A 12,585-nucleotide genomic window follows, 5' to 3' on the forward strand; every position below is an offset into this window, starting at 1 on the left:
AATGACTCCTAACCCTCTGTCTCTCTCATTTCCATTGAATGACTTAACAATGTTAGCCCAGTCGGTAAATGAAGATAAAACACTTGAGAAGCATTTCCAGTAGCATGCACCGGGCCAGTGTCTCCAAACCTGGGAAATCACAACATAGCAGCGAGAAGAGACTTTTGTTACACAGCAGCTTTTAACAGTTTTGTAGCCTTTGTGGTGGTTCTTTTGGTGACGTGTTTGATCGTTTCTGTAGGTGTCTAAAGCATCTCTGTAAACAGTCACCAATGTTTGCAGGTTGACTTCGCTTTATGGGGTTAAACACTGCATGATGCAATAAGCCATAGCCTGAACAAGAGAAAGTTAGGGAAAAATAAAAACTACACAAGGAAAAATATACTTTGGCAATCGGCTAACAAAAAAGTAACACAAAGACACACGATAATTCTAATAATAGTCTTAAAACATGCAATTTATCAAGATCCCTGTAAGAAATCAGCTTGGACAACAGAGGCCACCTTGTGTCGCCTTGCTTTCCACTTCAAACCGTTTCCATTTTCAGCAGCATTATGATTGAGCTCGATATCGTTTCCTCAGCTCAGCTCAGTCGTAACAACTCTGGGTTCACTGATGGCCTAGGGGTACTTAAATCTGCATTTCCTCTCACTCATGCATGCTAAGAGCAGAATCTGAGAGGCCTTTTTTTTCCACCGTGTCCCTCTCAGTGCAGAATTATACATCACTATGTAAGCAACATCTGAGATAGAAAGCTACACGCTGGCATCTACTGTTCACTTTCTGCACATGCAGGACTCTGCAAGAGTAGTTTCCTTGTATTTTGCTAGGAAAATAGATACAAATGGTATTTTTCTGTGTTCCTAGTTTCATCATTTTTGACAATATCTTCAACACCACTAACTGAAATGCAGTCCCAAACCTGTTTTTGCAACAGTAGCAAAGTGCCAAAAGATTCTTTTTTTCTTTCCTTTGCCAAGTGGTTCGTTATGCCCGATACTGTAACCTACCAAGGCTTTACATTGCTCAAGTGGAGTAGAAACAGGTATACAACAACCAGCCCATTTACCATTCACCAAAGACATTTATGACTTTTTTTAAAATCAACACAATAAGCTCTCACCAAATATCAATTTAGTGTTTTATTGTATTGAGTTTTTTAATAAAGGTATTGGCAGTCTTACTGGAATACATCATGATACATTGTGCGTATTGTTTTGGACAAAGACGATGTTTTTGTTCTTTAGACACGTCCCACCAAGAGATGAAACACATACATCATTTTGTAATACAGACACTGAGAAGTATATTAAAAAAATTAAATGCATGATGGATAATCCATGTAACATAACAAGACCCATGTCATAATAAACACAATTAACCAGCATAGAAAGTAAATGACAGGCATAAACTGAATTTTTCACTTCCTCTCTGTCCTTGGTCAACAGCAAACTTTGTACACTGGAATAAATCTCTGTAACATTGAAAGATTTGCACTTGAAACTTAAAGCAAGCATTTGGTCAAGGTTGTGTAAACAGTCTGAAAAGGCACTAGATTATATTATGATTTGTACATCTCTTCATGCCGTAGAAAGAGAAAAGTGGAATACTCTACCAGAAGTAATATGTTGATCTACAGCTTCATTTTAGAGAACAATAGTGCTAACATTTAATGATCTTCTCATTAACATCTATTATGAAAGAATACCCTTTGATGTCTGACTTTTGTTTTTGTTTTGATTTTTTACATGCATGTTCTCCCTTTCCTTTTTAAGCTGCATAGTTCACACGATATCATGTAACATATAAAAAAAAATCATGATCTGATTCCAGTTAGTGAGCTACATTTTCAAGTATTAAGAAATTCATCTCAAAAATTGTCAAGAAGCTTAATGATTTACAAAATACCTCCACCAAGCGCATTAACAGCTACACTGATTTAAAGAGATTTGGAGTATTGCTAAGAAATCTCTGGGCTGCACTGGCTTGTAGGTTTTGTTTTTTGAATCTAACTGATGTTGAAAAAGTCAGCCCGGAGTTTTTTTAAAAAACCTCTGACTCATGTTCTGCCAAAGCTTGAGGCAGTGTAGTTCCACATGGACCCTGGAAATGGTACCTGTGCCACATCACACACGCACACACACACACACGCACACACGCACACAAAGAAACACACTGAAGGTGAGAATTGTACGTCTGAAGGGCATTTAGGTGGTCTAACTTCATCTTATTTAATGAGGACTGAGTTATTTGACTGACTTACATGAAATATTCTGATTTCGGTGTTGTATGTATATTAAACTCCGCCACTGGAACACCTCTGGATGCAATACGAGGGCCAAACATGGCTGCTGGGTAAACAATAGAAGATGTTCCCACCTATAGGAAAACAACAATCAACAATGACCTCCAGTGGCAACTTATATGGGAAAAACACAGGTCGAGTAATTTCTTAGCAAATATTGTGTTACATGACAATACTACACAGGAAGAATACAGTATATATCACACATGCATATTGAAATTAAAATGACTCACCACGAGACAAAGATCACAGGTTTCAATTTCTTTTTCCACCTTAGTAAGAATGTGAGAGTCCAGCGTCTCCCCAAAAAACACCACATTGGGCCTCAGCAGACCATTACACTCTCTTTCTTCACACCTACAGAGAGCAGTATAAAACAGTCCTCATGTTAATGGTCTCATACTTTTTCAAATTCTATCCACACTGACAAAGATGTGTCCAGAAAAGCCAAATGCTTGATAATTAAAGATTATAAAATCTAAGAATAAGCCGTTTTCTCAGGAGATGTCAATGTGCAACTTTTCAGCCATATTTTCAGTTACACCTATAAGCAAAACTGGATTTGAAGTATTTATAGCACACTGCTGCCCCCCAGTGGAAGAACTGATCTGACTAACAGGAACATAGGAGTTGAGTTTAAACTCATTCAGCAGGAAAAACCTGCAGGTCTGCAGCAGCGCAAAGAGATACAGGAGGTGAGTGGAGATGATGGGTAACCTAAACCTCTCACAATAATGCAGATGGCATGCTTCTCTTAAGTGTGCATTTTCGTAGCTTTTGTGTTTTCTTATTAAAAAGATTCCATGTTTTCTATATTTTTTTCCTTTCTAACAAGCACATGCTTTTCGAAAGGGGAGAAAGATTTCCCGGTGAGGTTACCCACACAGAATTACACAAAATTAAGTAAACGTCACACAGTGCATAAACAGCCAAGCTGACAATTGCTTAGTGTTTGCATAATCATATGCAATTAGAATAGGTTTGCTTATTAGGCTGGTGCAGAATGCAGAATTTGAGGAAACTAATTTTGCGTCTGACCGACTACAGTATATGCAAAACAAAAAGCTTAGCAAATCTGTCTGTCAGTGTTATTAATATGGCATGAAAGTAATCCCACCTTGGCAGCTTATCCACAGGAATCTGGGCATCAGGAACATCTGGGCCAGGGTCACTGCACATTAATACAGCAAAGACTGTGATCTATCCATGCTGGAGGTTTATGTTGATCAGTGTAAGTGTTGGTATTTCAAAGGTTCTGTTACTTACCCTTTGTTTTTTAAGGGAGCACATATGGGGCTTCTCTTGTTCACTGACACATGACCGCAACTCATACAGCGCGTCTCCATCAGACTGCCTGCAGTTATACACAGAAAACACAGCTGTTGCACATTAGAGTGCTGGGATCACAGTGAACATCTCGTGGGAACAGACAGAAGAAAGATTTTAGCAGGTGAGTCAAATGTTTTAGCACTCTGGCCACCCTCAAAACAGTATGAAAATAGAGAAGCCAGTCAAAATGTTCCTCTAAAAGGCCAACTTAACACTTGAGCAGGACACTTCTTGGACTTTTCTCCACTGACATTAAATTACTGACTAAATCTGTGGGCTTGAGAGACCAACCACTATGAATCAGATTTTTCCCTATCCCAGCAAAACCACAACAGCGCTGTCAAAGTTTCCACTAATCGCTACACAAGGAGCTGTTTTAGGATGACTGTACATTGTTAACGCAAATTGGAAAAGTTGTTCAATTTCAGAACTTAAAACTGAGTGTGAAACTGAAGATACCTATAGGGTGAAATTCTCTTAACATTAGCACACAAAGCTAGACATGGAGGTAATGACTCACAAAAACAGCAAGGCCATTATGACAGTGCAGTTCTCTGCCAAGGCATGCTGTCATGCTCCATCTTGCAACCAAGTTTCACATAATTCCTCCTGGTAGTTTTTGCATAATCCTGCACGTAATAAAATTAAACAGCTGCTATTTGCATTTTGTATCTGTGGTCACTTTCTGCTCCTCACCGTGAACGTTGAGCACATGTTTGGATCCAGCCTGACGGTGCAGGTCATCTATGCACTGGGTGATGATGACCACAAAGCGCCCCTGCTTCTTCAGCCGAGCCTCGCACTCTGCTAAAGCCAAATGGACAGCGCTGGGCTTCTTGTTCATCACAAGCTCCCTTCTGTAATGGTAGAACTCCCAGACTCGAGACGGGTCGCGAGAGAAGGCCTCTGGCGTTGCAAGGTCCTGAGGACAGATCCACATGGTTGTGTTTTAAGCACAGACTGAAAAGCTCAGAAGGCTGCCATCAAAGTGCACTAGGGCTGTTCGATATAACGATATATATCGGATGACGATATAAAAACGTCTATCGTTTCATTTTACGCTATCGTTTGTTTCGTGGTGTCGCAAAATAAACTGTTTACGGCAATATTTTTTTTCATCGTTTTGATGGTCACTGTAGTGGCTATATTAATTTCTTAAAGTTCTCTCTTTCGCTTATATTTAATATAACCACACTATGGACGGACAATCGCCTGTTTTTATGGATTGTCGTTAGCAACAACGACGGTAAAACCATCGCATGTCCGCTTGTTTATTTTCCACATAAACCTTTCACAATAAAGCTCAAGAGCCTGTTGAAACTTTTCAAAATAAACGGAAGTACGTGGAAAAAGTATGCAGAGTATTGACGGATGAGAGGTGAAAAAAGAGTCGTCAGGTGCTAAAAAATAAACCTTAGACTCAAACGTTAGAACAGGCTTTTCCCCGCAGCACGCTGTGTAATAAATACTCACAAAGAAAACGGCGGCGGTTACAACCTATGTCTAAAAATGTGTAGTTTCATGCATCGGTTAAAGCACTCGACTCCAGGTACACGACGCCCAGCTGGAAACACTTCACCTACCCGAGATTCACAGAATTTACAGAAAATATAAAATTTTTTTGTGATTTATATCGTTATCGGACGATAGATGTTTTATATCGGGATATGAGATTTTGGTCATATCGCACAGCCCTAAAGTGCACAATCCAAAGGCATATTTAACTGGAAGGGAAAACACAAATACAACCTAAAAAAAAAAAAAAAAAAATGAAATAAGAAAAGAAAAAATAAAATGCATCCATGATTTGCTTCTTTATCAGTTACCTGAGACAGCCACTTCCTCCACTTCTCATTCTTTCCACGAAAGGTTGGTACTCCGCTCTCTGCGCTTACACCAGCTCCTGTTATGATGGCTATGTGCTTGGCTTTGGAAAACACCTCACGGAATTCAGACATGTCTAGGAAAATATAATAAAAACTACTTTTACATCGGAGCAGGAAGCACAATGCAAGTGTTGAAACCCTCCAGACATAATGATACCCAGATGAGTTAAGAAAAAAAACATAAGAGGTAAATCTAAAATTAACTAATCATTTTAATTTAGATAGAATCAAGCAGCCTGTCTTCTCTTCAGTTATCATGATGCACTTCCTACTTCTTAATTAGCTGATTTCTTACTCGGGTTCTATATGTCACCAAATTATGTAACTCAAACATTGTACTGCACAAGTGTTCATTTTACCTGAGCTGTGTTTCACTGCATCAGCCAGCGGTCCTTTGGTCACATGAGAGGAGCACATTCGAAGCCCAAGAGCAACGACAGCTCGATTTCGGAGAAGCATTGTCACTGGAAGACCAGATAAAGACAAAAATGCTGAAAATCCAATGTGTAACCTCCCGCATGTTCGCACAAGATGTTTGAAGGGACAGTGTAAGAGTCACCGTTTAAGCACAGTATAAAAGAGAGGTTTTGATCTAAATTATAGCACATCAGTGAGTGGAAGTGTGTGTAGCTGGTGGTTAAGTGGTGTAATCTACGTAAAGATGGATTACAGGTCAGCAACAAAACAGTATGATGCAACTTTGGGAGTCCTGGGTGGTGTGGCAGGGTGAGACATCCTCTGATGTGTCACAACACATGATGAATACATCTTACTGCCATCAGGAGGAAGGTCTTTTAGACCTTGTAGCATAACTCTGATGAACAAATCCAGTTGATATGAGTGTCGCTCACTTCTTTGCTCACATTGCTGCAGCACTTTTTTTTTTTTTTTTTTTGCTTTAGTTGTATTTATCTGACAGTCGCCACAAGACACAAATGGCGCTTCCGAAAGGACAAATGCAAAACTCAGTGTCTGTCTTGCTTTATATGCCAGTGAAATATGAATACAAAAAAGGCACGTAAAGGAATGCAGCTGCAACGTAACTCAGATAGCCTGCCTTTTTAGGCCCCGATAAGACACGCGAATGTCGCGTATTTTTCTCAAAGAAGGTTACCAGTTCTTCCTACTTTGAGGCCAACGGAAAATAACAGAAAATGACAAAAGTGAGCGTCCATTAACCTGAATAAACTACCTATTACGTTCAAACAGGTTTAACGAGATGTCCAAAAAACATGCCAAAAGGTGCTTAGGCTTAGGCTAATCTAGGCGTTAAAGGCTGTAAAGATTCTGCACAATCCGAGTACGCGTTACAGCTACTTACTGCTGCGGCTCTTTGTCGCGCTGTTTCTTCCAAAAATAACCAAAAGAAGCGTTTCAGCCGAGGAATTAATGAAAAGAAGACGTTGTTAACTGCAGCTAACAAGTTGCAAACTCATTAACAAACTCCAAACATCGGCTGCGTTGACCTGTACTCGTTTTAAAGTCGGGGGGAGGAGTAGCCACAGGGATCAAATCGTGCTCGCTGTCACATAAGCAGGAACTAGCCAGTACATCCGAACATGTATCTGTTGATACTACAAATATGAGCGTGTTTTAAATAAACTTGCTACAATACATTTATTGTACTCACCTCGCTGCGATATAAACCTTCTATCAGAGCAGAGTGCCGCAACGAGTTTGCTTGTTTACCTGTACGCTTGATTAACGGGAGCAGCCGTAAACGTATCAAACTGTCGTAAATGGTACTCGCGAGCGTGAGCGCCACCTGCTGGCGCGTTGGCGAAATTGCAGTTCATTCAAGATGATTCATTCATTCTCAGGTTTAACGATTCAGTGGTTTCAACTTTTTGTGCTTAAAAAATAAAAGCTCTGACAAACGGATAGAGCTTTTATCAAATAAGATTATTTTAGATATATTATTAGTAATTATTTTGGTTCGAGAAAAATATTTATTTCCCTGCAGCACAAATGTATTTAACCGTAATATAATTGTATACATCGTAACCTATAAAGTCCTAATCTGTTCTAATCTGAGATTATATGTTTCAGTTTTTACATGTAAAAAAAACTGAATTGATCAATGATAATGAAATGATCATATCATGGCTTTATATATCCCTTCGCACTGTGTAGTGTATGCATGTCATAACCCACCAACGCCTCTCTCTCCCTCTCTCTCTCTCTCTCTCTCTCTCTCTCTCTCTCTCTCATTTGCTCTCTCTCTCTCCCCCTCTCTCGCTCTCTCGCTCCTTCCCGTCATCAATAGCTACCTCCCAGCGTGTGAGAGTGGCCGTGGTTCTGCATCTGCCCCCAGTCGGCCAGAGCAGTCTCCACTGGACACTGGGTGAAAATTGATGGCGACCACTCCAGCCAACAGCACAGACCGCAGACCGATAAGGAGACTCCGCTCCAAGAGTGAAACACCATATCTTATAGAAGCACGACTCTCCTCCAGCATGCGGACAGGTAAGAGCACATCCATCCAGCCATCATGCTCTCAGATCTTCTTGTTGGATGTTTTTTCTGCCCCCCTTTCCAGATGTCGTTGAATGATGTGGGTGGAGTGAGGAGATTACGGTCTAAAATACGTTTCTGTTTTATGCGAATGAGCTTCCACAGAATGTGTGGATTTGTAGGACAGTTTTTTGGGGGTGTGGGATTTAATCTTCAAAATCTGTTAATGGGTAGCTTTCGATATTTTTGAAAGGGAGGGAGAAATGTGAGTGAAATGTTATGCAACTTTGTAGACTAACGCTGAGGCATGGTGTCCGCTGCGAACTCCAGAATACAGAAAATATACAGATTTTTACATTTTTATTTATTTATTTATTTCATAGCTTTAAATAGCAGTCTCGTGTGGATTTTGATTTCGTCAGCGTTTGGTAATTGCTACCACTGTAATTCAACGCAGTTACATAATAATGAAAAAAAAAACCTTCAACGTGACCCTGTAGTAGCCCCAGCTTTGGCTGTGGTGCACAAAAAATCGGGTGGGATGTCCGGAGTTTTGTGTATTTCTCTCTCTCGGATTCTAATCACTGCATTATAAACAGCTGTCATTAATCCCGAGATGATGCTGGTGGCGAACAGTCTCCTGTCTCCATCACCCTGTGCAAAGTGTGTTGCATCCCCTGTTACCATGGTGATTTGGCATTTTATGCTGACTGAGTCAACCGGATTCAGATCTTCTGCACTACAGTGTGATTATGATACACTATAAAGCTGCATCCAACAGTCTGTTTCGGCGACAGATCTCATCACAGTCACGCCAGTTAGCAGCCTACTATGAAGGATGTTTGATAGCCTGTTTTGTATCACAGCCAAAAAATGTGGTTTTCTCTTATTAGTCTCATTAACTGAATCACATGCCCTGCTGTTTTTCTTTTCTCATAAAGCTTCTATAATAAGCTGGCGAAGTTCCTCTTGTCCTGCTGTATCAGCTTGCTGGCATCACACCCATCATCCACTCAGCAAAATGTATACGGTGCTGAAGCTGCCATGTCTGTAGTGTGTAAGGTTTGGATGCTGTCCAGATGTCCATGTATTGTAGCTTTCAAAAGATCCTTTCTTTATTTGAAACTACCACACAATGGCACATATTTTCACCTGAATATCACATATATCTTATAAAGGATGGCTTTAGATGAAATTACTGTGCTAATGAGAAGAAGTTTGAACATTCTGATAAAGCAGTGTCGCGTCATTATGAAATCATGTGTTAGTAATTAATCAATGAATCATTTGGTTGCAAAATGTCCTAAAAATGAGTGAAAATACCCAATGTGGCACCTTTAATTCATCCCCCATCACCCCGAGCAACAGTTCCAAATCTCAAAGAGTACGACATTCATAAAATACAGGAAATTTGCTCGGAAGAAAATCATCTACACATATTATTCACATATTATTATCATTATCATCATTGTTTCCCAAATGTAAGATAAATAAAGTGTTTCTCATCTCATCATCATAGTCCTTTACAAGGAAAATAAGCAGTAAAATGCTCCCATAAAGAAAATCTTTCCTGCCTCATACCACAACCCCTGAAGTCATTTGTTAGATTGTATTATATTTAGATTTTGATTTGTTCAGATCTTCACTTTTTCTATTTTCAGTTTAATTAAGCTTTTTCTTTTTCCACCTTTCTAATACTTGCTGCTAGACTGGGTTACATGTTTTGGCTGCTGTAACAAAGTCATTTCCCAGCTTTTTGGGATAAACAAAGTACATATCCTATTTGAAAAGTCAAACCTTGAAATCAGTTAATGATTGCTTCTTAAGAGTATTTTATGCAGTTTTATGCTTGAAGAGCGGAGCATGTGCAGTCTCACATCAGGACAGCTTGGATTCCAGTGCAGCTTGTCATTGGACGGCAGCTGTATTGACAGCTCCCAGGTGTGCAGCGCGAGCCCAGGCAGCACCGGATGCTCACTTGTGTTTTTCTTGACATATGAAAAAGAGGGGAAAAAAGAAACAGTTCTAGTCTATTTTGCTTTCGCCAGTGAGTGTTTGGCCTGTGGAGACGAGCCTGTTGTCAGTGACAGGACACTGTCAGTTGTCTCTGTGCTTCTTTTTTATTTTCCTACTCTACCATCAAGCTCACACAAAGCATAAAGATGGTACGGGGGCGAATTGTACAACAGTGCTGTTGACTCACTTCCACCTGTAGAAGTGGAGCAGGATTTAGCTTGCTTATTGCCAAGGAAACCAAAAGTCTTGTGCTTGTGCACCCAGGTGCTTAATAAAGATAAATGACCAGGGCTGCCAAGTATGTGAAGCAAGTACTAAGCAATTATCTCTCTGTAGTTCACAGCAAGACATTGAATAGTTACCTGTCATGCATTTAAACTATATAAACTATAACTTATAATGGTTTAAACACACCCCAGTTCTCTGCACAGAAAGCAAATATGGTAAATGAAAAACAAATGTTTTGGCTTTTGTTGTTGTTGTTTTTTTGTTTCCTTTAATAAATGAAAGCGAGCATAATGAGATTATGATCAATACACCACTAATCCTGTACGGGATTATTATGCTGATTTTTGTTCATTCATGTCTGCAAAGTTTATCTGGGAGGGTTTATCTGTGCGATCATTAGAAGATGAACTGAAGGTTCATAGCTTGTCTTGCTTTATCCCCTAAGACTAAAAGTAGGTTTAGCTAGCCCATGCATGGATCAGGCGTCCCCAGTCTTTGCTGCAACTTTGACTTTTACAGAGATAAGGCTGAGGCTTACAAATAAGAGGTACTCTAAGGGTTTGTAATGGAATTAGGGTTCACATATGAAACATGGCTTTATTGCACTGACCTGTTTAGAGCCAGCACTTATCTAATTTGCCCTGCAGTTAAATGGCTCTGCACACAGACATAATAACATAAAGGCATCAGTTACCGCGTTGCTGTCAACGATAAAATACGAAAGGGGGTGTAGGTGTTGACAGACAGTTGACCTATGTGTCAAGATTGATTCCAGTCTGTACCGCTTGTCATGATGCTTTATATTATTAGGACATACACACACATACACACACACACAGACATGCGTGGTGTCTGGGATAGCAGCTGTGAGCTGACAGAGAATCATCACTGTTTAGCTAAGCATCCTGTCTATGGGTTTTTAACAAAAAAAACCCCCAAAAAACTAAACAGAGATTTGTGCTCGTGCATTCGTGTCACTGTAAATTTTCGTGAAGACAAAGTGTGCATACATGTCAGTTCTTTGTTAGCGCTTTGCCTGCTGACACAGCATTGTTTAACTGGAAGAACTTGCCTTGTTGGTTTTTTATTCGCTTATCATTCAGCTGCTCAACTACAGCCCCATCTGTTTTCTGTCTGCTTCGCACAAGAAAGTCTCCCAGTTAAAAGGAGCTGGCGCTTCTGATTTTTTACTAAAATATCTCTGATAACTGATCAGACTTCGTTGGATTTTCTCACATCTTTTCCATCACAATTAACCTATCATTCTGTCTCAGTCCCTCATTTCTCCATCATCTTCCCCCTTTTGTTGAAAATAATTGATCCCCATATTTCTATTGTCAGATACAATCTTTATTAATACAAGAATACATTGATAAAATCATAATTTGATATTATGGAGCAGATAGATTTTTCACTTTTCTTACTTTTTCACAGTATTGAGATGTGTTGGTGTTGAAATGTTATCCACACAGAGCTTGCCTCTAGTTAATCATTTCATAAACACTTAGTACAAAAATCCTGCTTATTGCAGTTTGGATTCCCGCTATTATCTTAAGATATTTTTGTGGGTGTACTTTGTTTGTTCTGTTTTTCTAGACTTAACACACAGTCCAGCTTCCTCACCTAGTTTTCAAAGATTTTCATACCCCACAATAGTCTCAGCACACCCACTGTACAAATATTAGTTATGCCAAACAGCTGGATGTTGTGTGGGGATGCCTGGAGGCTGGAGCTCCTGCTCTTATACCTGGCCTGCATGCAAATAAACTCAGACTTGGCTGCACTGCAGATGTTGGGATATTTTCCTCGGCTTTTGTGCAAATTTTATTTAATGTTTATTTGCAGTCTTACCTGTGCGCAATGTGCGTGCTGAGGCTTTTCATTCTAGACATTCTTGCAAATTCAGATGTACAGCCAAACGTGGAAAGACGCAAAGAGAAGCAGTGTTAACATTTCACTTGGACATGTTCTGTCTGTCTCACAATTTGATGTTTGAGCCTGGCTTCTGTGCTGCAACCACATTAAGCTAAAAAAAGCCAAATTCAACTCATTCACCACCCACCACTCTCTACTTCTCTCTTTCCGTGTTGCAGTGCCTGCTGTCCTAAAGAGTACAATCAATACACAGATGCATGGTGGGACAGGGCAAATTTTTGCCGCAGAGCTCTGCGCGCCAGCTGGGTTTACATGACAGCTTTTACAGTATGTCTGCACTGGACTGGAGAAATGTAACTATAGTTTTCCTTGCAAGATGCCAGCAGTTATTTTGTCTTACCTTTTGCTATTCAGCATTTAAATATGCACATTTGTTTCCACAGAAGAAGATCTAAGCCAGTTTAATGTAAAAGGTGACTGCAAGGACAACTT

At 39.8% G+C, this 12,585-nt stretch overlaps 2 protein-coding genes across 3 annotated transcripts in view; one reads left to right on the forward strand and one right to left on the reverse strand.

Moving 5' to 3' along the window:
- Positions 1–1,127: 1,127 nt before the first annotated feature.
- Positions 1,128–7,261, reverse strand: LOC134616763 (NAD-dependent protein deacylase sirtuin-5, mitochondrial-like). 2 transcript variants are annotated; one of them, XM_063461751.1, is made up of 9 exons: positions 7,151–7,261; positions 5,880–5,984; positions 5,461–5,594; positions 4,331–4,556; positions 3,572–3,659; positions 3,423–3,476; positions 2,539–2,662; positions 2,264–2,379; positions 1,128–2,116 (listed from the first exon to the last, which is right to left on the reverse strand). In XM_063461751.1, the coding sequence occupies exons 2-9, from the start codon at positions 5,977–5,979 to the stop codon at positions 2,044–2,046; spliced, it is 915 nt and encodes a 304-aa protein (XP_063317821.1). In that variant the 5' UTR covers positions 5,980–5,984; positions 7,151–7,261; the 3' UTR covers positions 1,128–2,043. The 2 variants fall into 2 exon arrangements, with proteins under 2 accessions (XP_063317821.1, XP_063317820.1); XM_063461750.1 differs by lacking the exon at positions 7,151–7,261 and adding an exon at positions 6,842–6,981.
- Positions 7,262–7,796: 535 nt separating this feature from the next.
- The window catches only part of LOC134617640 (phosphatase and actin regulator 1-like), a 51,209-nt gene continuing 46,420 nt past the window's right edge, over positions 7,797–12,585 (forward strand). Inside the window, exon 1 of the mRNA XM_063462961.1 lies at positions 7,797–7,986. Coding sequence (XP_063319031.1) covers positions 7,875–7,986 — 112 coding nt within the window. The 5' untranslated portion in view covers positions 7,797–7,874. The remainder of the gene's footprint in view (positions 7,987–12,585) is intronic.

This window comes from Pelmatolapia mariae, linkage group LG18 (genome assembly GCF_036321145.2).
Source record: "Pelmatolapia mariae isolate MD_Pm_ZW linkage group LG18, Pm_UMD_F_2, whole genome shotgun sequence".
NCBI classification, from domain to species: Eukaryota; Metazoa; Chordata; class Actinopteri; order Cichliformes; family Cichlidae; genus Pelmatolapia; species Pelmatolapia mariae.